The sequence below is a fragment of the Bufo gargarizans genome, chromosome 8, assembly GCF_014858855.1.
Source record: "Bufo gargarizans isolate SCDJY-AF-19 chromosome 8, ASM1485885v1, whole genome shotgun sequence".
Taxonomy (NCBI): Eukaryota; Metazoa; Chordata; class Amphibia; order Anura; family Bufonidae; genus Bufo; species Bufo gargarizans.
The window spans coordinates 144,978,252-145,005,664 of NC_058087.1; the positions used below are offsets into that span (position 1 = coordinate 144,978,252).

General features: G+C 43.9%; 1 protein-coding gene across 1 annotated transcript in view; it reads left to right on the forward strand.

The window, feature by feature from the left end:
* The window catches only part of PDXDC1 (pyridoxal dependent decarboxylase domain containing 1), a 68,427-nt gene that overhangs the window by 29,078 nt on the left and 11,936 nt on the right, over nucleotides 1-27,413 (forward strand). The window contains exons 4-13 of the mRNA XM_044302793.1: nucleotides 4,741-4,821; nucleotides 6,931-7,080; nucleotides 8,432-8,621; nucleotides 10,158-10,226; nucleotides 11,554-11,632; nucleotides 15,823-15,907; nucleotides 19,662-19,710; nucleotides 21,594-21,695; nucleotides 22,512-22,637; nucleotides 26,792-26,842. Coding sequence (XP_044158728.1) covers nucleotides 4,741-4,821; nucleotides 6,931-7,080; nucleotides 8,432-8,621; nucleotides 10,158-10,226; nucleotides 11,554-11,632; nucleotides 15,823-15,907; nucleotides 19,662-19,710; nucleotides 21,594-21,695; nucleotides 22,512-22,637; nucleotides 26,792-26,842 — 982 coding nt within the window. The remainder of the gene's footprint in view (nucleotides 1-4,740; nucleotides 4,822-6,930; nucleotides 7,081-8,431; nucleotides 8,622-10,157; nucleotides 10,227-11,553; nucleotides 11,633-15,822; nucleotides 15,908-19,661; nucleotides 19,711-21,593; nucleotides 21,696-22,511; nucleotides 22,638-26,791; nucleotides 26,843-27,413) is intronic.

Sequence of the window (27,413 nt, forward strand, 5' to 3'; positions counted from 1 at the left end):
GTCTTCATACTTTCACCATGGTGTATAACATGCATTGGTAACACAAACTCTTCTTATTCGTTAGTATCCTAACGCTGGGAAGTAGGTGTTAAAAGGAATGTCATATTACACATAGCACTGCTGTCATCCTATTGTGTTCTTGGCATCAGAGCCCTGCGCCAACTAAAGCCGTGTCATTTCTAATGGATCAGTGGTTTCCTATTGTTTGAAATATAATAAGTCAATATCAAAAAGTTTATTTTTTCCTCCTGTGGGTCTGATCCTTGTGTAATGTCTACAGAAAATGCTGACTGGTTGACTGATTTATCATCTATTGGGTAGATGTTCTTTATTGCATACTTTTTTTAATTTTATTTTGTCTCGTATTTAAATTAAAACTTGAGAACTGCATTGAGAAATCCTCCCCATGTGTCCCAGGAGCTTAGCCATGTTCTGCCTCCTCCTTCTCACTGTCCTGTGTCTGTAAGACAACTGGCTGGAGCAGGAGCTTCTACCCTCTGCCTTGTCTGTACCCACTAGATTTGATCACCGGGTTATAATGACTATATAATGCTGAGAGCAGCCCAAACAATTCAATGTACTAAACACACCAATAATTAGCACCAAACACATGTGTATATAAACATGAAAGAGTCTTTATTTAACATGTATAAAAATATACTTTGTAAAAACCGCAGCAAGGAAGGGGGAAACCTTCAGTGAGGTCTGTAGTAAGACAAAGACATAATTAAGCCATACCCCTTAGGGTACTTTCACACTAGCGTTTTTGTTTTCCGGTATTGAGTTCCGTCCTAGAGGCTCAATACCGGAAAAAAACTGATCAGTTTTATCCTAATGCACTCTGCATGGAGAGCAAACCGTTCCATATGCATCAGTTCAGCTCTTACGTTTTTTGGCCGGAGAAGATACCGCAGCATGCTCCAGTTTTCTCTCCGGCCAAAAATCCTGAACACTTGCCGGAATGCCAGATCCGGAAAAACTGATCCGTTCTTTCCGTCGGCGCATGCGCAGACCATTAAATCTTTGGAAAATATAAATATACCGGATTCGTTTTTCCGGATGACAACCAGAAAGACTGATCCGGTATTGCAATGCATTTGTGAGACGGATCCGCATCCGGATCCGTCTCACAAATGCATCCGTTTGCGTCCAACTTGCCGGATCTGCCTGTCGGAATCCTCTGCCGTGAGTGTGAAGGTACCCTTAACCAACTACCAGTCAAAGATGGGAAATTAACCGTAGGTTCCTTCAGGATTTCTACTAGACTGTCTCATGATTGTGCAGGTAAGGCCTCATGCACACAACGCAAACTGCAGATCCGCAAAATATGGATGCCAGCTGTGTGCCATCCGGATATTTTTGCGTACCCACCGACACCAGTGGGTCCAAGGACCGAATTTTGTGGACTAGAATAGGATATGTACTGTACAGGTCAAACTCGAAAAATTAGAATATCGTGCAAAGTTCATTTATTTCAGGAATGCAACTTAAAAGATGAAGCTAACATACGAGATAGACTCAATACATGCAACGTGGGATATTTAAAGCTTACAGCTTATGAAACCCCAAAGTCACAATTTTGAGGTACCCTTTGCTCAGGGGGTATGGATTAATTAGCTGACTAGAGTGAGACGCTTTGAGCCTAGAATATTGAACCTTTTCACAAAATTCTAATTTTAAGCTGCATTAATGCAATTCCTTTTTTTTTGCATTACTGAGATAAATGGACTTTTGCACGATATTCTAATTTTTCGAGTTTCACCTGTATTTTGCTGAACAGACATATGGATGTTGGCAGGACATGGATGACATCCTTGTGCTGTCCACAAAACAGATCCAATGGTGTGCATGAGGCCTAATGCAGACTAACAAACTGTGACGGAAACTATAGGCAAATTTGGAATTCAGCAGTCTAGGAAAAGCTGAGTGACAACCTCCGCAGAGATGTAATGGAGGCCAGAGTTAGTGCATACATTCTGTACACAGTATAGCCACAAATATAGTATCAGGAAAACCATAAGTATATACGTATGTAGTTTGGTGCCCAGCCTATTTCCACATGCTAGCCAGATTCCAAAGCTGCTGAAGGGCAAATCTGCCCAATTATGCAGCGAAGTGTGGAATTATCGGTGCGTAACTAGGCAGATTAGCGTTTCATCTGTATGTACTATGGACTGGTACTTTGTATGTACAGCAGCGGGCACCCATTCTGCCACTGATGTACGTGAGAGACGTCTCTGATTAGTGTGGGTGGCAATCTCTTCTACAAGCAATGAAGATAGGGAACTCGGTATAATCATTCCCCTAACAACACCAGTTGTATGTAGAATTCCAGCGAGGGAATGCAGTGCATGTGCCTTTAGGTAATTTATGGAATGTACCTTGAGAAAGATGATAGAGCAGGGGTCAGCAACCTTCGGTACTCCAGCTGTTGTGAAACTACAATTCCCAGCATGCTCCATTCATTTCTGTGAGTTCTGAGAAGAGCAGAGGAAGTATGCATGCTGGGAGTTGTAGTTTCACAACAGCTGGAGTGCCGGAGGTTGCCTACCCCTGTGATAGAGGGCAAAAGAAAAATCCTCTCTCCAGCTCTGTGATGCATGTCTGACAAAAGACTGAGAGACACAGGATGGGAGCTCACAGAGGAGGAAGAGTTACAAGATGAATGACATAATGAAATTACAACCATAGATAACTTCATAAAACAAGTATAATAACAGCTACTAGATGGCAGCAAAGTATGTAAAGTATAGTAGATAACAAATATAACACTGAATACAAGTAATATGAATTCTAAATGAGAGCCATTAGCTGGGACCACACAGCACTGTTTTGTACTATTAGTAACTAGGACAGGGATCAGCAACCTCTGGCACACCAGCTATTCTGAAATTGCAACTCCCAGAATCCCCCTTTCACTTCTATGGAAGTTACTAGAACATTCCATTAAGACTGCATGCTGGGAGTTGTAGTGTCACGGCAGCTGGCGTGCCAAAGGTTGCTGATCCCTGAACTAGGAGATTCTTCCCAAGATGGCCACACTCACTGTGTAGACCAAAATTATGGAGCCCTAAACCCAGCCCTCTCCTAAACTTCATGGCTCACATGCACTAACATCAGAGGGTGGAGAGAGAGGGTGTAGAAGACATGACGGCAGCCTAATAGAAGAATGCACTGCATTTCTATATTTCATAGTCTGCAACTGTGAAGTCTGACGAAACAAGAAGACAAATGAGAATAAATGAAGACGGTATCAGCAGCATCTCACATCATCGACTTTTATTTGGACTTCAAAGCAACAATACACATGGCAACGTTTCGGCTGATACACAGCCTTTGTCAAGCCTGTTCACATTGTGTTACATACATATATTTATAGTAAAAACAAGTGCGCCACCCCCATCCAGATTATCCAATTGCAGGCAATGGTACAGACTAGCCAATGAGAACATAGCAATTGATGTTTTGCTCTACATTTGGTGCACAGCAATTACAGACGACATGTGATGATAGGTGTGACCTATAGGACGATTGGTGGGCACTCGGGTGAGACATGTAGGTAAATTAGGCTAAAGAGTGGCTATTCAAATACGCATTCTCATTGGTCAGCCGGTACCATTGTCTGCAATTGGATAATCTGGATGGGGGTGGCGCACTTGTTTTTACTATAAATATATGTATGTAACACAATGTGAATAGGTTTGACAAAGGGTGTGTATCAGCCGAAACGTTGCCATGTGTATTGTTGCTTTGAAGTCCAAATAAAAGTCGATGATGTGAGATGCTGCTGATACCGTCTGCATTTATCTATATACTCCGGCCGTTGGATCCAAGGCCATTGGTGAGGCTGTTGCATCTATTTGGATACATCAACAAGGACCGAGTGGTGCTGCTTCTACACTTTGTTTATTATTATCCTCAGGATAGGTCATCCACATCTGATCGGTGGGGGTCTGACTCCTGGTCACCCTGCCAATCTACAGCTGTGACACTCAGCTGCAATAGCAAGCACAGCCACTATACAATGTATAGCGCTGTCCTTGGTAAGCTGTGAGGAGGCCAGAGTACCACAGCCTCTTCAAACAGCAGATCAGGGGGCTGCCAAGAATCTGACCCTGAGGATAGGCCATTAGTATCAAAACCTCGGACAGTCTCTTATCCTTATAGTAATTAGAGCTCCATTCATTTGATACAGATAAGCCCCCATATGGTGTAAAATAAAAAAAAAATGCAATCTTTTTCTCTGGTCCAGTCCTCTTGCCACTGCATGTTTAGAAATTGTGGCATTGATTTGCAGGCATATGGCACGTACTTCTGCAGCCAGTCACTATCCTCATGCAGCGTCAGGAAGACTGGACCAGTAGCACAAAGCATGGTGCTGGAGAAAATGCTAAGGATAGCATAATTTTATTGTACACTATTGGGGAGCTTGTCTGAGATTTTTAATTATCTTGGACAACCCTTTTAAATGAGAAATATTGCTTCTAGAATCTGCCACTAGGGGGAGCCTGCTACATATGGTGTATACATTATCCTTTATCCCAGAACAAGTATTTACACAACCTGTAATATCAGAAGGTGGAGGGTTCTACCTTTGTGGACCCCCAGCGATTCAGAGAATGGGGTTCCCAAGTCCCCCCTCCAAATGGTGTGGTAGTATTTATGTTGGTCGCCCATTCCAATCACCCCTGACACCTCTAGTAAATAACATGTCCTAATTTTTTTTTAATCCGATTTCAGTGGTCAGAACATGGTGAGCATTCTCCAGCTGGTGCAGACCCTTATGAATGAAGATGAAGAAGAGGAGTCGCAATCAATCCGGTAAGCATCATCATTATATCAGAAATGAGAATTATATGATCAAAAACTTTGGTTTAGCGGCCATCTTGGTTCCATGTCTATAACAGATTATTCGAGGCGTTACAGTATATAAATAACCAATAATGATGATAATTGACAGATATCACTTGGGTACTGGTCAGGACTCTATTAATATAGGTTTGTCAATATTTTTTTTTATTTTTTATTATAGAAAACCTGGCTGTATTTTTTTTTTGCAGTAATATCTAGTTAAAGGGGTTTTGAAAGTTTTTTTATTTTTATTGATGACCTATCCTCGGGATAGCTCATCAATAACAGATCAGCGGGGATCCGACACCTGCCATTCAGTTGGTTGTAGAGAAGGCGCACACCGTGCCAGTGCAGCCTTCCCTCCATTGTTCACCTGCTTGCCGTTACAAGAAGCCGGCCCGGTCACTTCAGTGGAACGGCTCTTTAGCTTGGGTGTAATTACACCTGCTCACCGCTGCTGATGTGACAGCTAGCAGGTAAACAATGAAGAGAAGGCATCGCTGGCACGACGAGTGCTTTCTTTTCAACCAGCTGATACTGATGACTTATCCTGAGGATAGACTATCAATGAAAATAACATGGACAACCCCTTTAAGGCCTAATGCACACAACCATATCCATTTTGCAGTCTGCAAACCGCAGATCCACAAAATACGGATACCAGATGTGTGGATGCCGCAATTTTCTCACTCTCCTTATTAGAACTGCCTATTCTTGTCTGCAAAATGGACAAGAGTAGGACATGTTGTAGAATTTGCCACACGGATGCAGACAGCACATGGATTTGCTGACCCATAGAAATGAATTGCTTAGCGTACAGTCCTCAAAAAATGCAAATCGGACATGGGCCAAAACTATGGTCGTGTGCATTGTGCATGAGACCTAAAGGGAATCTGTCGCCATGAAAATGCAGTGCAGTCTGCAAGCAGAAGGTTATAGTGTAGGAGGAGATGAGCAGACTGATATATAGTTTTGTGACAAAAGAGTCCGTAAAACAGTTTTTACGCCTAGGAGTCATGTGGGTGGTGCCATACTTATTGACGGCTAACTGGGGAAGGCTGTCAGTCACTGTGTAGGACCGCCCACATGACTCCTAAGCATTAAAAGGCATGAAACTATATATCAATCTGCTCAGCAACTTCTGCTTGATTACATGCTGCCTGCATTTTAATGGTGACAGGTTTCCTTTAACGTGTTAGTATTACATGGCGGCTATTCAAATAATTAGTTGTCATCCTTGGATGGTGGGGGTCCTTCCAAACTTTTGTTTCAGCTCATAGAGGTGTTTTTTTGCCATAGTAAACAGTCAGACTTTGGGGAAGTGAAACGGGCAACGTGATTGGTTGCCATGGGCAACTGCCCCACGTTTCATTTACACTAGTTTTGATAAATCTCCCCCAAAATGTTTGACAAATACTGACGAACAGTGTGCACAGACATCACTTTATCTTCACCTAGGATTTAAAGGGGTATACATTTATTGTATGTCTACGGGACACATCTGGGACCGGCGCCTATCTCCAAAATGGGGGTCTTCGCACCCCCTTCCCGCCCGTTGAAGCAACCACTACTAATGGAGAGGTCATCATCATGACCAAGCTTGCTTCTGGAGATATATGCAGGTCCTGGAAATATGAGCATATCAATGTTGTATCCTGTTCTGTGGCTGCTCGTCTGATTCCAGCACACACAGTGCTCTTCTTTTAGCATGTTCTGCCACCCGGGTGTTCAGATGGCATAGAAGTGCTTTGTGATCCCATCCATTATTCGATTTACGTGTCAGATTTACAGGGCTTATCCGCCACTCTGGTCCTCGTGGGCTTGGAATAGGTCATATAGTAATGATATATTTGCTGAAGCTCAGAAATGTCAGTCATCAGGGCTGAGTCAGTGACTCCTCTCCCCATCTCTTATCGCCTCTGCTATTATTGTATCAGCCAGGTTATAAAAGGAATGTCGCGCTTCAGGTTGGGGCCTTTGACTCACTGGCTTTGCTAGCTTTATACGCATGATGTAGTTTATAAGCTTGTTAACTATTCAGCTTTTAATATATGTGCCTGTGATTTAATATTTTTTTAGTAGGATTCAGAATGTCGGGGAACAGGGTCACATGGCGCTGCTGGGACATAGTCTGGCAGCCTACATCTCCGTACTGGACAAAGACAGACTCCGAAAATTGACCACAAGGATTCTTTCTGACACTACTGTCTGGCTTTGTAGACTGTTCAGGTACTGTTATTATTTAGGTGATTTATCTACATGATTAGTCCACTGACATATTAGACCATAAGGGGTCATGTACATGACCTTATGTATTTTGAGGTCCGCAAAACACTGATCCGCAAAAAAAAACGGATGACATCTATATTGCATCCGTTTTTTTGCAGATCCATTGTAACAATGCCTGTTCTTGTTCGGAAAACAGACAAGAATAGGACTTCCAGACATATAGAAACAGAATGCACACTGAGTAATTTCCATTTTTTTTTCTTTTGAGGTGACTGGTTCCGCATATGGACCTGTAAAAAAGGAACGGAAATACGTGTGCATGAGCCCTAAGTAATGATTTGAGCCTGACACACTGCTGTGCCTTTTAGTCATACCCCACATTTAGGCTAAGTCTCTGTTCACACTAGTGTCATAGCTTCCGTTTCTAATGGATGGCTATTATGCATTAGTTTGAAAACATACCTGGGAATCCCAACAGACCCTTCCATTGACTTGACTTTAATGGGCTCATTTGGGGTTCCAGTACTTTTGACAGCAAGAATAGTGCTGCACACTGTGCTATTCTTGCCCTAACACAAGTGTGCACAGACTAACGCACACAAATGTATTTTTGTATTTTAATTCCGTGTCCGTTACGTTTTTTTTTGGGGGGGGGGGGGGGGGGGTTTGCGGACCGTATACAGAACCATTAATTTCAATCGGTCCGCAAAAAAAACAGAAGGTACTCCATGTGCATTCAGTTTCCGTATTTCCGTTCTGCTAAAAAATAGAACGTGTCCTATTATTGTCCGCATTACGGACAAGGATAGGACTGTTCTATTAGGGGCCAGCTGTTCTCTTCCACAAAATACAGAATGCAAACGGATATCATCAGTATTTTTTGCGGATCCGTTTTTTGCGGACCGCAAAATACATACGGGCATGTGCAAGAGGCCTAATATAGTTATTTGACTTGATATGTTGTATAACGCTAGAGCTCCATGATCGTGAGCAAATCCTGAGTTATTGTGACCTCAAAGGGGATGTCCAGCATTTCAAAAGTATGGCTGCTCTCTTCCCAAAACAGCAACACACCTGTTCTCAGGATGATTGTGGTATTACAGCTCAACCCCATTCAGTTCAATAGAGTAGAGCTACAGTACTGGGTACAACCCGCGGACAGGTGTGGCACTGTTTCTCAAAGAAGGCAGCCATGGTTTCCTACTACTGGACAACTCCTAAGGAATCCAGAATGTGCATACCAGTCGAGGGATGACATGAACACATACATACAAAAGAAGTCAGATTGCCTTCGGTTGGTGTAGATAATTCATGGATCAGGTTGGAGGTATCCGGTTATATTGTTTTACAGGTTTGAAAATGGTTCTGCTTATTATCATGAGGATGATCGGGAGGGGTTGCTGAAAGTGTGCAGACTCGTCATCCACTCCCGCTATGATGACTACACTACAGAGGGATTCAATGTTCTCTATAACAAGCAGCCTGTTATCTACACAAGTGGGGCTGCAAGACCTGGGCTCGGCCAGTACCTCTGTAACCAGGTAAGTGGATAAGGTCACAGATGCTTAAAAGGGTCTGTCTCACTTCAACAAATGGCATTTATCCTGTAGAGAAAGTTAATACAAGGCACTTACTAATGTATTGTGATTGTCCATATTGCCTCCTTTGCTGGCTGGATTCATTTTTCCATCACATTATATGCTGCTCGTTTCCATGGCTACAACCACCTTGTAATCCAGCAGCGGTGGCTGTGCTTGCACACTATAGGATAAAGTGCTGGACTATGTGTACTCCCCTTGGTCCCAGCCCCCTGAGAGGCTAGAGCTATTTGCTATATTGTACAATAACGACCACCACTGCTGCATTGCAGGGTGGTTGAAACCATGGAAACGAGCAGTGTATAATGTGATGGAAAAATGAATCCAGCCAGCAAAGGAAGCAATATGGACAATCACAATACATTAGTGCCTTGTATTAACTTTCTCTACATAATAAATGCCATTTTCTGAAGTGAGACAACCCCTTTAAGTTAGATTGCCCATCCTTATCTGCAACTGCATTCACTGTTATGTAGGATTTCAAGCTGAAATATCCCAACATCCATCACTCGTTCAGGGTTTCTACAAAGCTTACCTGAATATTTGGGGGAAAGGGGGGGGATCTAGGCTGTAGCGGGTCAACTCGGCAGCTAGTAATTGACTGCAGTGGTCACATGCCCCTGTGTCAAGAAGTCCTCTCTGCACCAGAAAGCAGTGGAGAATCAAACCGCGTCAGTATAAGAGGGTGGGGGATCCGTGATGGGAGTATTGCTTTAAAAAAAAAAAAAATTTGAACAGCGCGCCGATCGGGTATAAACATAGGTGGTGGTTTATTAAGACTGAGGTGTTTTAGACACCGGTCTTAATAACCCCTATAATCCAGCGGTGGATCCACCTGAATTATTAAGAGGTGCCGGCCTCTACATAACTTCAGCGTATCCATATCCAGTCTAAATGTAAGCCGGCTTACTTTACTGTCTTACATTGAGACCATTTTCTAAGCCTAAAACAGGTGTAGAAAATTGTAAATGGGACGGGCCTGCCAGCCCCCATCCCCTTCCCTGCTCACACCACGTCCGTTTTTTTTTTAGACCTGGCGTGAATGGGGAAAACCCATTCTGGTAGGAAATCTGCTCCCCCAGAATGCAGTGAAGTATAGGATGCTGGCGGTTGGCAACTACCTCCTATGTGTACATTGTCCTTGATGACAGCATCATTGTAGGTTGGGCTAAACTAAACCAGAGATCAGCAACTTTTGGCACTCAAACTACAACTCCCAGCATGCAGACTTGCTCAGCTATTCTTGTAACTCCTACAGAAGTGAAAGGAGGATTCTGGGAGTTGTAGTTTTAGAACTGCTGAAGTGCCGGAGGTTACTGATCCCTGACCTAAATACAAACCATGCGCAGCATGTGTAAAGGGCTTCATATGACCTGTGAACACCGGTTGCTATAAATTTGGCATATTGTAGATGACACTAAGTGTCGCATATAAACCACTGGTTATTCAGTCACTAATGTATTTCTTGTCATTTTGCAGCTCGGCCTTCCGTTGTCCTGCTTGCGTCGTGTGCCTTGTAATACAATGTTTGGTTCCCAGCATCAAATGGTAATCGGTTCTTCTCAATATCGTTGCGCTCTCTTTTGATTGTAGTCCATGATATGTTTGTTAATCCCTTAGGTACTTTAACCTAGAGCAAGGATCAGCAACCTCCGGCACTCCAGATGTTCTGAAACTGCCAGAATGCTCCATCCACAACAGGAGCGCACGGAGTCATTGGTTGTTATTGATAGCAACCAATGACGCCATGCGCTCCTGCTGTCAGCAGGATGCCATGCTGGGATACCACGGACCGCTAACGTCCGTGTTCCACGGCCATGTGCATTCAGCCTTAGAAGAACAGCCGAGAATGTTTGCATGCTGGGAGTTGCAGTTTTAGAGCAGCTGAAGTGCAGAAGGTTGCGGATTCCTGACCTAGAGAATGGCACAAGGGGAACCGGTAAGAACACCGGGGAACCGGTAAGATGGGTGAATGACTACTTTTTCCGAGATGCAGGAATATATATACGGTTCACTCCATCTTTGGGCTATTCAGAGTGATTTAGACAGGAGCCACCATTGGAACAGTGGCAGATACTTGTGTAATGTGTCAGGAAAGTGTCCTGCGACCTTACAGTGCGGGTTAAAGTCCACGATACAGGCTTGCAGCCCAAGATCCTGAACAGCTGACCAAACCAAGCATAATGGGCAAACTGGATATTGCGTAACCTTTGCCATGATCAAGCTGCAGTATTCCACTATGCTTGGCCTTATGTCCAGTCTCTACACGGCAGAGATTTTACCTCCAGAGATTTACCGTCCAACAACATAGTGGGAGATTTACCCTCTCCCTTTACACCTGAAAAGTGGTGTTAAAAAGTCACAGGTGCGACTTTTAAAAAAATTGTCACATCTCCCCTTTTTTTGCCTTCCTCACCATTTTTCTTAAAGGGAGTGTGACAGGGTTGCAGTGACAAATGTATTCTTCCTTTACGCCTGTTTTCTGGTGTAAATGAAGACTGAAATCTACGGCAACTCTGAGCTGTCGTAGATTTGTAGTTAGGCGCATAGATTGCAGGGGGATGTGCCCAATTTATGACTAGGCGTACGTCTCGTCATAAATTAGGACCATCGTCCTGCAGTGCAGGGGATATCAAGACCGGCTCAGAAAGCGACAGTCTTTATAAATCTCTCCCATAATGTCCAAGGGGTAAATAATTGAATTGCCTATGATACTGTAGATTTAGGTATAGTTTGAAGTATATCTGTTCATATGTAAGAGTTGGTGGCAGTTTGGATATTGCCGCAAATATATCAAGTAAGGAATGGTTGTAATGTCTTTATAGGACTGTATATGTATAGTATCATTGATTTTCTTTTATGTCCGTTATTCCAGGATGTGGCCGCACTGGATCGTCAGTTGAAAGAGGACAAAGAATCTGGAAAGCTACCTCTCCTATTGGTGGCTAATGCCGGTGTGTTGACTTCAGTCTTCGTCCACCTTTTGTAACGATGTTGTGTTACTTGCTAATATTCAGTAAATAGATGCTACTACTTTAACCACTACAGGACCGCCGTACGCAGGATTGCGTCCTGCCGGCGGCCCTGCTCTTCTGGGTGGACGCATATACGCGTCCTCCCGCGAGAGCCGAGATTTCCTGTGAACGCGCGCACACAGGAACGGAAGGTAAGCGAGTGGATCTCCAGCCTGCCAGCGGCGATCGCTCGCTGGCAGGCTGGAGATCCGAATTTTTTAACCCCTAACAGGTATATTAGACGCTGTTTTCATAACAGCGTCTAATATACCTCCTACCTGGTCCTCTGGTGGTCCCTTTTGTTAGGATCGACCACCAGAGGACTCAGGTAGGTCATTACAGTCGCACCAAACCCCCCCCTACAATACCCCCCCCCCCCCCGTCACTTATTAACCCCTTATAAACCCCTGATCACCCATGATCACCCCATATAAACTCCCTGATCACCCCCCTGTCATTGATCACCGCCCTGTCATTGATCACCCCCCTGTCAGGCTCCGTTCAGACGTCCGTATGATTTTTACGGATCCACGGATACATGGATCGGATCCGCAAAACGCATACGGACGTCTAAATGGAGCCTTACAGGGGGGTGATCAATGACAGGCGGGTGATCACCCATATACCCTCCCTGATCATCCGCCTGTCATTGATCACCCCCCTGTAAGGCTCCATTCAGACGTCCGCATGTGTTTTGTGGATCCGATCCATGTATCCATGGATCCGTAAAAATCATGCGGACGTCTGAATGGAGCCTTACAGGGGGGTGATCAATGACAGGCGGGTGATCACCCATATACACTCCCTGATCACCCCCCTGTCATTGATCACCCCCCTGTCATTGATCACCCCCCTGTAAGGCTCCATTCAGACGTCCGCATGATTTTTACGGATCCATGGATACATGGATCGGATCCGCAAAACACATGCGGACGTCTGAATGGAGCCTTACAGGGGGGTGATCAATGACAGGCGGGTGATCACCCATATACACTCCCTGATCACCCCCCTGTCATTGATCACCCCCCTGTAAGGCTCCATTCAGACGTCCGCATGATTTTTACGGATCCATGGATACATGGATCGGATCCGCAAAACACATGCGGACGTCTGAATGGAGCCTTACAGGGGGTGATCAATGACAGGCGGGTGATCACCCATATACACTCCCTGATCACCCCCCCTGTCATTGATCACCCCCCTGTAAGGCTCCATTCAGACGTCCGCATGTGTTTTGTGGATCCGATCCATGTATCCATGGATCCGTAAAAATCATGCGGATGTCTGAATGGAGCCTTACAGGGGGGGTGATCAGTGACAGGGGGGTGATCACCCTGATTACCCCCTGTCATTGATAACCCCCCTGTAAGGCTCCATTCAGACGTCCGCATGTGTTTTGTGGATCCGATCCATGTATCCATGGATCCGTAAAAATCATGCGGATGTCTGAATGGAGCCTTACAGGGGGGGTGATCAGTGACAGGGGGGTGATCACCCTGATTACCCCCTGTCATTGATAACCCCCCTGTAAGGCTCCATTCAGACGTCCGCATGTGTTTTGTGGATCCGATCCATGTATCCATGGATCCGTAAAAAATCATGCGGATGTCTGAATGGAGCCTTACAGGGGGGGTGATCAGTGACAGGGGGGTGATCACCCTGATCACCCCCTGTCATTGATAACCCCCCTGTAAGGCTCCATTCAGACGTCCGCATGTGTTTTGCGGATCCGATCCATGGATCCGTAAAAATTATACGGACGTCTGAATGGAGCCTTACCAGGGGGGTGATCAATGACAGGGGGGTGATCCGGGAGTCTATATGGGTGATTACCCCCCTGTCATTGATCACCCCCCTGTCATTGATCACCCCCCCCTGTAAGGCTCCATTCAGACATTTTTTTTGGCACAAGTTAGCGGAAATTTTTTGTTTGTTTTTGTTTTTTCTTACTAAGTCTCATATTCCACTAACTTGTGTCAAAAAATAAAATCTCCCATGAACTCACCATACCCCTCACGGAATCCAAATGCGTAAACATTTTTAGACATTTATATTTCAGACTTCTTCTCACGCTTTAGGGCCCCTAAAAAGCCAGGGCAGTATAAATACCCCACATGTGACCCCATTTCGGAAAGAAGACACCCCAAGGTATTCGCTGAGGGGCATATTGAGTCCATGAAAGATTGAAATTTTTGTCCTAAGTTAGCGGAAAGTGAGACTTTGTGAGAAAAAAACCCCAAAAATCAATTTCCGCTAACTTATGCAAAAAATAAAAAATTTCTAGGAACTCGCCAGGCCCCTCATTGAATACCTTGGGGTGTCTTCTTTCCAAAGTGGGGTCACATGTGGGGTATTTATACTGCCCTGGCTTTTTAGGGGCCCGAAAGTGTGAGAAGAAGTCTGGGATCCAAATGTCTAAAAATGCCCTCCTAAAAGGAATTTGGGCCCCTTTGCGCATCTAGGCTGCAAAAAAGTGTCACACATCTGGTATCGCCGTACTCAGGAGAAGTTGGGGAATGTGTTTTGGGGTGTCATTTTACATATACCCATGCTGGGTGAGAAAAATATCTTGGTCAAATGCCAACTTTGTATAAAAAAATGGGAAAAGTTGTCTTTTGCCAAGATATTTCTCTCATCCAGCATGGGTATATGTAAAATGGCACCCCAAAACCCATTCCCCAACTTCTCCTGAGTACGGCGATACCAGATGTGTCACACTTTTTTGCTGCCAAGGTGGGCAAAGGGGCACGTATTCCAAAGTGCACCTTTCGGATTTTGCAGGCCATTTTTTACACATTTTGATTGCAAGGTACTTCTCACACATTTGGGCCCCTAAATTGCCAGGGCAGTATAACTACGCCACAAGTGACCCCATTTTGGAAAGAAGACACCCCAAGGTATTCCGTGAGGGGCATGGCGAGTTCCTCGAATTTTTTTATTTTTTGTCGCAAGTTAGTGGAATATGAGACTTTGTAAGAAAAAAAATAAAATCATCATCATTTTCCGCTAACTTGTGACAAAAAATAAAAAGTTCTATGAACTCACTATGCCCATCAGCGAATACCTTAGGGTGTCTACTTTCCGAAATGGGGTCATTTGTGGGGTTTTTCTACTGTCTGGGCATTGTAGAACCTCAGGAAACATGACAGGTGCTCAGAAAGTCAGAGCTGCTTCAAAAAGCGGAAATTCACATTTTTGTACCATAGTTTGTAAATGCTATAACTTTTACCCAAACCATTTTTTTTTTTTGCCCAAACATTTTTTTTTTTTATCACAGACATGTAGAACAATAAATTTGGCGAAAAATTTATATATGGATGTCGTTTTTTTTGCAAAATTTTACAGCTGAAAGTGAAAAATTGCATTTTTTTGCAAAAAAATCGTTACATTTTGATTAATAACAAAAAAAGTAAAAATGTCAGCAGCAATAAAATACCACCAAATGAAAGCTCCATTAGTGAGAAGAAAAGGAGGTAAAATTCATTTGGGTGGTAAGTTGCATGACCGAGCGATAAACGGTTAAAGTAGTGTAGTGCCGAAGTGTAAAAAGTGCTCTGGTCATGAAGGGGGTTTCACCTAGTGGGGCTGAAGTGGTTAATTAGGTAGCAATATGGTTGTCAAATAATGTAATCATACCTGTAAAAATGTAAGCAAATCCGCAACTTATGCAAGTTAGGCAGCTTGGATCCCTGCAGTCCGTTTTTGTGGCAGTGGTAAAGCCTCACGCGGGGACCTGGGTATCACTCAATCTTGCAGACCTTTGTGAATGGAAGAAGTAGTCATGCAGCGAATGTGCCTATTCTGTGGAATGCAATGTGCATTAGGTTTTCTGCAGCGATGACTGGAGTGACATGACATTAGCGCATGGAGTATCTCTTAAAGGGGTTATACCGCATTAGAAGAATATGACTGCATTCTTCCTTAAACACAGACACACTCGTCTGTGGGTTGTCTGGTTGTGTACCCCAGCTGATTGAAGTGAATTTGGCTGAGCTGCAATACCACACACAGCCCATGGACTGGTGTGTTGCTGTATATGGACGAAAGTGGCCATGTTTTCCTAAAGCTGTGCAATCTATTTAATCTTGAAATGAGTGTATAATTTCTACAGTTTTTCATCCCTTTTATAGGAACCCCTGGCGCAGGACACACAGACAAACTGGCAAGACTAAAGGAGCTGTGTCATCAGTATAATATTTGGCTACACGTGGAAGGGTATGTCACGTCCCTATTCTTCTATTCCATTTTATCCAGTGCCACTGGCTGAAAATACTTGATAACCATTTTGCTGCAAATCTTATTTGCTTCTAGCAGGCATAGATTTAATTTCCTGTAGCTGTTTTTTCAGTTTTATTTTGATGTGTAGGGTCAATTATTTTTAAGTGATTTTTTTATATACTATACTAAGAAAATATGTGTCCTCTTAGGGCACTGAGTTCCGTCATAGGGGCTCAATACCGGAAAAGAACTTAGCAGTTTCATCCCCGTGCATTCTGAATGGAGTGAAATCCGTTCAGGATGCATCAGGATATCATCAGTTCAGTCACTGAACTGCGTTTTGGACGGAGGAAATACAGCAGCATGCTGTGGTATTATCTCCGTCCAACATTCCGGATCAGTTGCAGGAATGCCGGATCCGGCATTAAAAATACGGATGACAAACGGAAAGCCAGATCCGTTCTTGCAATGCATTTGTGAGATGGATCGGGATCCGTCTCAAAATGCTGTCCGTTTGCATGCAGATTGCCTGATCCGGCAGGCAGTTCCGGCGACTGAACTGCTTGCCGGATCACTCTACCGCGAGTGTGAAAGTAGCCTTAGCGACTCTCTAACTGAATATTGCTAAGGAGGATGTTTCTTTAGCATTTACTGTATGATGAGGATGGAAAAACTGCTAGATGCAGAGGAAGGATTCTCAGCATGCCTCTTCTGTCCTTGTCCTAGCCGATGCCTCTCTAAATAATAAAGAACCTATTTTACAAAGTATTTTACTACCTTTATTACTAAGAGTGCCTTCCTGTTTGATTGATTGGTTGCCAGCACTGATCGTTGGCAACCCGCTCCTCTCTGTCTTCCCAGCAGAACCTAACTAACCAGGGACGTGCTGGGAAGTCAGAGAGGAAAGGTCAGTAAGTGTACTGTATTCCTGTGACTAGCAATTTACTGCCAGCTCTGATTGCTGGCAGCCTCATTCCTCTCTATCTTTCCAGTGCCTCCTTGGTTAGTTAGCAAGGCACTGGAAAGACATGGAGGAGCAGGGCTGCCAGCAATTAGTGCTGACAGCAGATCAAATAGGCCCACACTCTTAGTAATAAAGCTAGTAAAATAGGTCCGATGTATGTAGAGAGGCAGGGAGAGGAGAGGCAGGCTGAGAATCTTACCTCTGCATCTTAGGCCCCTTTCACACGGGGGCGAGATTTAAGCGCGAGTGCAATGCGTGAAGGGAACGCATTGCACCCGCACTGAATCAAGACCCATTCATTTCTATGGGGCTGTGCAGATGAGCGTTGGTTTTCACGCATCACTTGTGCGTTGCATGAAAATCACAGCATGTTCTACAGTCTGCGTTTTTCACATAGAAGTAAATGGGGCTGCGTGAAAATCGCAAGCATCCGCAAGCAAGTCTGCGTTTTTCACATAGAAGTAAATGGGGCTGCGTGAAAATCGCAAGCATCCGCAAGCAAGTGCGGATGTGGTGCGATTTTCACGCATGGTTGCTAGGAGACTATCGGGATGGGGACCCGATCATTAGTATTTTCCCTTAGAACATGGTTATAAGGGAAAATAATAGCATTCTTATTACAGAATGCATAGTACAATAGGGCTGGAGGGGTTAAAGAAAAAAATTAAATAATTTAACTCACCTTAATCCACTTGCTCGCGCAGCCCGGCTTCTCTTCTGTCTTCTTCTTTGAGGAAAAGGACCTTTTGATGAAGTCACTTCGCTCATCACATGGTCCATCACATAATCCATCACCATGGTAAAAGATCATGTGATGAGCGGAGTGATGTCATCAAAGGTCCTATTCCTCAAAGAAGAAGACAGAAGAGAAGCCGGGCTGCGCGAGCAAGTGGATTAAGGTGAATTTAATTAGAGATGAGCGAACTTCTGTTTTAAGTTCGGCGTCTAAAGTTCGGGGGCGGGTTAGCGGAGAATCCCGATCTGGAACCGGATATGGATTCCGACTTCCGTTGTGGTCCGTGGTAGCGGAATCAATAATGGCCGATTATTGATTCCGCTACCACGGACCACAACGGAAGTCGGAATCCATATCCGGTTCCAGATCGGGATTCTCCGCTAACCCGCCCCCGAACTTTAGACGCCGAACTTAAAACAGAAGTTCGCTCATCTCTAAATTTAATGATTTTATTTTTTTCTTTAACCCCTCCAGCCCTATTGTACTATGCATTCTGTATCAAGAATGCTATTATTTTCCCTTATAACCATGTTATAAGAGAAAATAATACAGTCTACACAACACCGAACCCAAACCCGAACTTCTGTGAAGAAGTTCGGGTTTGGGTACCAAACATGCCGATTTTTTTCTCACGCACGTGCAAAACGCATTACAATTTTTGCACTCGCGCGGAAAAATCACGCATTTTCCCGCAACTTATCCGGACCTTATCCGGACACGCTCATCTGCAAGGGGCCTTTATAGTTAGTCTTCTTGAGTGTTCAGTACATGCTGAAGACAGATGCGCCTTAGCAATGTTCATTTAAAGTTTTGCCAAGGAGACAGTTTACAAGCTGTTTTTTAATAAAGTATATTGCAAAATCACATAAAGTCATTGTTCCTACAGGTAAGAAAACTTAGGTTAAGACACTAATCACTGCAGTAGACAACCAGTCCCTAATAGCATATGATGGAGACTGCACAGATGCAAAACCCCTGGGACCCACATCTATCTCTTGCAGCCTCAGTGATTAGAGGCCTAGTCGCCCTTTGGTTCTCTCCAATAAATTCGGAAAATAGTCGAGCATGCTTACTTAGCTAATTTCTAAACTCCCTACTTTCACACTAGTGTTTTAGTTTTAGCCCCTATGACGGATCTCAATATCGGAAAGAAACGCTTCAGTGAACAAAACGGAATGATCCAAAATTCATTCCGTTCCGTTTAGTTGCGTTCCCATACCGGAGAGAAAACCGCAACATGTTGTAGTTTTCTTTCCATCCTGGGATGCGTAGCAAGACTGATCCAGCATGACCCCCAAAGCAAGTCAATGGGGACGGATCCGTTTTCTCTGACACAATCTGACAAAATGGAAAACGGATCTGTCCTCCATTGACTTTCAGTGGAGTTCATGTCTGATCCGTCTTGGCAATGTTAAAGATAACACAACCGGATCCGTTCATAACGGATACAGACAGTTGTATTATCAGTAACAAAAGCGTTTTTGCTAAACCCTGCCGGATCCAGTAAAATCGCTTGTGTGAAAGTAGCTTAAGAAGTGAATGGAGAGAGCATGCACTGCAGCTACATGATAGGACTGCAGTTCTTGAGATAGGTGCAGGTCCTAGAGGTTCTATCAGACATGTACAGTATATCTTGTGGATATGCACTAAATGACCTGATGGGAATACCCCTTTAAGTACCTTAGGGGCAACAGGTAGCAGGCTTACCTTGCTAAAATGGAGATTACCCGACAGCACAAAACTTCCCTCAAAACAGAGTCACAGATAACAATATGATTGTAATCACTGATGTCCTACATCCCTTGGTGTCTAATTGGTAATGAGCTTTCCAGTGGTTTTCCTGATGCAGAAAGTGCAGAATAATAACAAGCAGACTATAGTGCAATGACTTCTTTCCTCCAGTTTTATATGGAAAAGCAAAATGTTCCTTGCAAGTGCAGAATCACTTGCTGCAAAAACCATGAAATATTTACTGTGTAAAGATTACAGTCTGGCTGCCAGAAAGCAATAAATATTTGATTGACCTAAAGCTATTTTCTTTTCCTTTACAGAGTAAACTTGGCGACCTTGGCATTAGGCTATGTCAGTGCGTCTGTGCTAGTAAGTTCTTCCAGCTCCGCAAATTTACAGTATAACATATGTAATAAAGAAGAGCAGACTGCTCAGTATATAAGACGTAAGTCTACTGCCTGTTAGGCGCTTGTACCGCCTGTGATTTTCCTGGGTACACAAGGAACATGTGGTCTGTGGTGAACGGTCAGGAGGTTGCAAACCTATTATAAGCATATTCAGGCAGTCTTCAGTTTCAGATGAAAATTACTAAGATGTACCTGTCAGCTCTAATAACAGGTCTGGTTCACTGAATACTGCAGTCCTCATGAAATAATAATACAGGAGCGTTTTTTCTTAAAACTTAGCATTGTGGCATTTTATTCCTCCTGGAAATGTACAAATAGAGCTGGGTGTTACTATTCCTCTGTACAGTCTGACACTGTATGTGCTGAGGGTGTCGGACTGTGTAGTGATACAACTTAGTGACCTGGGGAATTGTCGCACCCAGTTTATTCCCTCTGTTCCAGGGGGAATAACAGGCGAATGGCACAACCAGAATTTTACTAGAAGATGTTCCACGATTGTTATATCCTGGGGAATGCAGGTATTGGCAATGTAAGCAGAGAAGGTTGGAAGCCTTTGTGTCCCTAGGACACAGGACGGCAGGAATCAAGTGACTTGTCCATGAGACTGCTTCCTTGGGCTGTTCATGTCTTCTTAACCTCAGCACAGGAGCAGAACACAACTGGATTCACTCTGTATCCGCAGATACCAGTGATTCTGCTGCCTGTTTCTGTGCATCCGCTGAACATGTCCTATTACCTTTCAGGAACAGTGCAAGGAATTCCCCTTCAGAGAAAGTATGGGTGCCAGAGCTGTGTCTAATGATGCAGCATGTCAGCGCTTTGTGGGAGAAAGTAGCCCTTCATGGGCTGTGTGAGATTTGCCAGCTCTTTCAGGAGGCTGGGCCTGGGAGGTCTCATTTTTTTCAGGCACCGTCCTGGATGTTCTGGAAGAGTTGGCAAAAATGGTTAAACTGCCGATAGCATTGGGTAGGGTCTGGGGAGAGCAGTAGAAACATATCTTTCAACCCCTCTCATCTGCACTGGGTGGTCTTCTGGTTTGATGCTACAGCTGTCAATCAGAGTAGAAGGGAACTACTGTGAAGCAGCTCAACTCGGAGAGCCCTTCACACTAAAGCTCTGCCCCTAGTGCACTTAAGGAGCAGAATCTGGCAGAATAAAAGTTCATATTCACACTACTCCTGATAATAAAAGTTCCACAAAAGGTAAGTTTTGACTGCCCTTCCCAGCACCTACCCAGTGCTTTCAGCAGTTTACTTACTGACAGACTCCAGAATGTTGGCGCATTTATCATCTTAAAGGGCATCTGTCAGCAGATTTGTACCTATGACACTGGCTGACCTGTTACATGTGCACTTGGCAGCTGAAGACATCTGTGTTGTTCCCATGTTCATATGTGCCCGCATTGCTGAGAAAAATGATGTTTTACTATATGCAAATGAGCCACTGGGGCATTGCTGTTACTCCTAGAGGCTCTGCTCTCTCTGCAACTGCAGTGTCCTCTTCACTTTGACAGGGCCAGGCAGTGTAAAGTTCATCACAACTGGCCCTGTTAATCAAAGTGAAGAGGGCGCAGCAGTTGCAGAGAGAGCAGAGCCTCTAGGTGTAATGGTAACACCCCGTTGCTCCTACAGACTTGCATATATTAAAACATCACTTTTCTCAGCTATGCGGACACCTATATGAACATGAGACTAACACAGATGTCTTCAGCTGCCAAGATAACATGTACCAGGTCAGCCAGTGTCATATGTACAAAGGGTGCAATGTTATCACTATGTTAAATTACATTATCACTTACACAAAGATTTTATTAGTTAATTCTTATTTTTTATATTTGTGCACCAGGCTGCAACTAAGTGCGACAGTATGACATTGACCCTAGGACCATGGTTGGGCCTTCCAGCTGTCCCTGCTGTTACCCTGTACAGACATGAGGATCCTTCCCTGGTAAGATACTTATGGAATATTTAACAAACATTCTTTACAATGTCACAATTATTGTACACTTACCTTCTAGGTTACTTTTGAAGATCATGCAGAGAGCAGGGTTCAATGCATTTTCTGTCTAACTCTACTTTATACACTATGGGGCACATTTATTAAGACCAGCGTTTTGCACGCCAGTCTTAATAAGCCCCTGCGCTGGCGGTGGATCCGCTGAAGTAAAGTAGAGGCGCCAGTGATTCTAAATGTTTCCACCGCCGATTCTTTATGTAAGACAGCTTCCTTGCGGTCTTACATTTAGACCATTTTCTAAGCCTAAGCCGGGCATAGAAAATTATGAATGAGATGGGCCTCCCAGCCCGCCCCCTTCCCTGCCAATGCCACGTCTACAGTTTTCGACCTGGTGTGAGCGTGGAAGAAGTTGCAGATTCTGCCGCAACATGGCGTGTGACAAAATCTAATCTGCGCCAGATATAGACCACAAAAGTGGCGTATATTCGTAAAGGACCCCCTATATGTATGAACATCATTCATATCTGTTTTACTTTCTATAAAGTTAATTTCTCATACCATTTTTGACTCGTACACATGATTTGAGGTCATACATTATAGGCGGTAAACATTAAGAGGGAGATTTATCAAAACTGGTATAAAGGAAAACTGGCTTAGTTGATTAGCTGATTGGTTACTATGGAGAACTAAGACAGTTTTTCTTTACACCAGTTTTGATAAATCTCCCCCTATAAATGCTTTCAGTAAAAGTTGCCAGTTCTATTAGGACTAAAATATTTTTTATATTTCCTCGTGGTTTCTTATTAGTCCCTCGCTGCTGGACTCACAACAAGCCAGCCTGTGGAGAAGCTTCGGGCTCTGCCACTTTGGCTGTCTCTGCAGTATCTCGGCCACAATGGGATTGTTGAGCGGATAAAGCATGCATCTCAACTGGTATGTACATAGTGACTTCTCACATGCTTCATGGGTTTATAGTAATATTTATAAGTGTGATTTTCACGTGCAGTTTGATGCTGTTTTACAGTATACTGCTGTTTGTAGGCTACTTTCACACTAGCGTTTTAGTTTTCTGGTATTGAGATCCCTCATAGGGGCCCAATACCGGAAAAAAACGCTTCCGTTTTGTCCCCATTCATCGTCAATGGGGACAAAACTGAACTGAACAGAACGGAGCGCTCCAAAATGCATTCCGCTACGTTTAGTTGCGTTCCCATACCGGAGAGCAAACCGCAACATGTAGTTTGCTTTCCGTCCTGGGAGGCGGAGCAAGACTGATCCGGCATGACCCCCAATGCAAGTCAATGGGAATGGATCCGTTTTCTCTGCCACAATAGAAAACTGATCTGTCCCCCATTGACTTTCAACGGAGTTCATGACGGATCCGTCTTGGCTATGTTAAAGATAATACAACCGGGTCTGTTCATAACAGATGCAGACGGTTGTATTATCAGTAACGGAAGCGTTTTTGCTGAACCCTGCCAGATCCAGTAAAAACGCTAGTGTGAAAGTAGCCTTAGATAGGACACTATCTCTTATCTGTAGCTTTTTTGTCACATTCTGTTTAAAAGATAAGTTTGCACAGATGTTATACTTCCTATCTCCAGTTGCAGTTTCTTAGCCAAGCCTCCCGCTCAGTACCGAACACCGTAATCTAAAGGATACGTTCACACGACAGTGAAAAGAAACATCCATTAAATTTCATGGCCATTCTGCATCCATGTATGCATCCATTTTCTGGTCACTTGCCCATTTATAATGTTAAATGGCCGTTTGGCATACCTTTTAAAAAAATTAATGGATGACTCTTTTTGTGTTTATTTTTTGGGAATGTCCCAAGCCCAGTATATACCCTCAGTATATACCCACAGTGCCCCCAATAAAATAAGTCACCATATTGCCCTAAGTATCTATAATGGCCCCCCTGTAGTGCCATTAATTTCTATAATGCCCCCTATAGTGGCCCCAGTGTGTGTGTGTGTGTGTGTGTGTGTGTGTGTATGTATGTGTGTATATATCTATCATCCAGTATAAATATTGCCCCTAATAGTGCCCTCCATTCTGCTGGGTCAAAAAAAAAAAGTCACCTCTTCCACTTCTATTGGTTCTGTAAACTGCCATGTATGTGGCGACTGTTTTTCCCGTTCGTGTGAATGTAGCAGTAGCAGTAGCACAGCCTAGTATCGATAAAAGGCATATCCTGGTATCATATCGATACCGGAACAAAAGTGTTTATTGGGTATCGAAAATTCGATACCCGAAACAACCCTAGTTACCAGCTGGGGACAATTCAGATTGTTCAATGTCAGATGGTGCAGGGACACATTCCAACTGGTAGCACCTATCTGTACCTTTATCCATAAACTTCTAGCAGGAATAATGGAAGAATGGCATAGCACACAGAATGAAGTTAAAAATAAATGTTCCAGAATTGTAATTTCATTAAACAGAGCTGTCAGAAGTGGTGACAGGAGCTCTTTAACACAGTCGATACTTAAAGGGGTTTTCCAAGACTTTATGACCTTTAATCTGGATAGGTCATCAGTATCTGATCGGTGGGACCTGACCTACAGCTGATCAGCGGCTGTTTAAGGCTAAATGCACACGATCAGGATTGCGTGCGGAAAATCCGCACTGTAGGTCATGTACATTGTATTCTATGAGAATTTGAAATTCTCAGTGCACACCATGCAGATTTTTTCCGCACGGATTTTGACCTGCGGTGCGGATTTTAAAATCGGCAGCATGCCAATTTATTTTATTTTTCCTGACCGTATTTTCTTCATTCACTTAGTAAAATCCGCATGCAAATCTGCACCAATTGATGCGGATTGACCGCACAGATTTGCCTGCGAACACCTGCGGATTTCAGTGCGGATGCTCCGCACATGAATCCTGAACGTGTGCATGTACCCTAAGAAGGCACTGTGCAGCGGCCTTCTCAGGCTTTTCCTAGGCCAGTGATGACACGTTCATGTGTCACGTGGCCTAGGAGTAGGTCAGCCTAATAGAAGTAAATGGGGCAGAGCGCGATACCACTATTCAGTGTACTTGGTAAGCATGGATAAGGCCACGGATCTCAATGGAGCGCCAGTTCCTTCTCAAACAGCTGATCAGCGAGGGGCCCGGGTGTCAGATCACCACCGATCGGATACTGAGGACCTATCCTGAGGATAGATGATCAGTTAAAAAAATCTTGGAAAACCCTTTTAATGTTGGCTGCAGTTCTTTGAATACTAGTTGACAGTCCCATAGAGTTTTCAGGTACGTTCACTTCTTATCCCTGGATACGGTGATGTCACTAGAGTCTATGAAACCACAATTCTCGTGTAGAGGTCACTGTCTGAACTCCCTCCTTGTAGTTACTCACTTGTTTGTGTATGAAGAATGGCAATGGACTTTTATATTCAGCCATTATAGAGGGGGGGGCTTTGATTTCCCTTAACTTTGTAATATACAAAAAAGTTTTCTGTTGTAAACGTCATTCCAACATCTCCAGCATCATAGAGAAGCAGGTCGGCAAGGACTGCACTTCATACTAGAGGTATTATGCCAGTGAATATAAATAGATGCCAGCCTCAAGGTGCCCCTCGTCGAAGCTGTTCATTGCTTTGTGAATCAGTAGCTGGCACTACACTAACGGGGAAAAAAAACTACACAGGGTTTTCTTTTTACACACTGACTGTAAAGTCATTTACAGGCCATCAATATCTGATGAGCGGGGGCCTGACACCTCGCTGATTAGCTCTTGTAGAGTAGCTCCAGTGCCAGAACTACACAGCTCCATCCATTGTGTAGTGGACGGAGGTGGTAACTGCAGCGCTGCTTCTATTCATGTCAATGGGAACAGCACTGGAGCAACACAATGGGCATAGCTGTGCATTTCTGGGGCTGCAACTGCTCTAAAACTACTGATCAGTTAGGGTGCAGGGTGTTGGACCCCCGCTGATCAGATATTAATGGACTATAATAAGGATAGGGCATTAGTAGTAAAGGATCGGACAGCCCCTTAAAAGTGAAAATTCCAGTCTCTCCTTAGCCAGGGGTGTTGGGGGTCAGACTCCCACCATGTCATATTGATGGCCTAAGGATTGCCATTTTTTTTTTAATTTGACGTACGCTTTTAACACCTACTGAAGCGTCCAGCAAGTCCATTTCATTAGAGTAATAAAGTAATAGAATCCCGGACATATCTGAGCCTGCAAATTACAACCTTCCGAATTACTATTTGCATTCGTTACTGTTCTCACAATTTCTGATGTCCTTAAAACCTGGCATCAAGAGACCTCAACATAGAACCCTGCATAAAATCATTTCATCAAATGATAGCAGATGAGAATCAAGCTGTTTGATGGTCTCCATTGTCATTGTGTGACGGTAGCGTGACATCGGCCAGCACTGCACACGGACATGAACGTCGGTCTTCTCTTCTCATAGTGCTTTGGAGGCCGGATCTGGATTTGCTGAGAGGTCTGATTAATCTTCTGGTAGTACTTGGGTTGGACGGCACTCCTCTAGAGTCCTTTTTGTACGGTGCTCAGTGGTAATTTGAGACGATATATAGTAAAGGAGACCACGGCACTCGTTTTTCGTATATATGAAAAAATATTTTTATATTTTCATTATTTTCATTTCATGATATTTTTATCTTATTTCATCATTTCATCATTCATAATTTCATTGTTTGTTAGCATCCAGGAATGCATAGACTTGGCCAACGTTAAACGTTGGCCAAGTCTATGCATTCCTGGATGCTAACAAACAATGAAATTATGAATGATGAAATGATGAAATAAGATAAAAATATCATGAAATGATTAATCTTCTGGACATGTGAGCGGGCGCCATGTTACACATCGCTCCAGCGCTGTACATGTACTGCGCTGGTAGCGAAAGGGTTAAGGAGTTAAACACCAAATTATAGTTTATATAGTGATGTAAAAATAGGCTTTGGATCGGTGTGTTGTTGAGCATGTGGCTGATTTCTACATCTTGTTACGACCCTCAGCCTGGAGCTAAATGGAATCAACTGCAGTCTGAGAATCGGTCAGTTATATACAGAAATACTCACACGTTTCTTTCTTTAACAGAGTCAAAGACTGCTGGAAGACCTAAAGGATGTAACCTCCATCAAAACTTCGGTACAGTATTGTCACTGATTTCTCCCTAAACCTTCTGGTGCATAAGCATGCTTTCCATAACTTGCTCTGAAGAAGGCTAATAATGCCGAGGCGGCTTCACACCATAGTGGTCCACTGGGGGAAGACGGGATTGATTTTCATGTCTGCGCCCGCTTATTCCATATTTCAGATTAATTTCTTTGTTGTGTGCATGTAAACCTCTTATATGTGTAGAAGGGATTGCCTCATGAAGACCATCCCTGTCCATACGGACATCAAACAGGAGGCCCTACGTTTGGGACCCCACTCTGTAAGCCAGAACAGAGGGCTGCTGTTTACAAGTGGTCCTTATTCTGGTTGACTCGAGCAGTCCCTGTATTACAGCAGCAACCGTTGTGGCCCCCATGTAATGCCTCTCTCGCCGCCCCCCCCCCCCCCCCCCCCCCCCCCCAGCTGTTTGCCAGGGGTGCTGTGAGTGGTGTCTGCAATTTGAAAGGGATGAGACAACCCTTTTAAACATATTCATACTAATTCTGTATCTCCAGAACTGTCTACTCCCCTCCTGTATGTGCTTGAAGACATATTTTCTAGA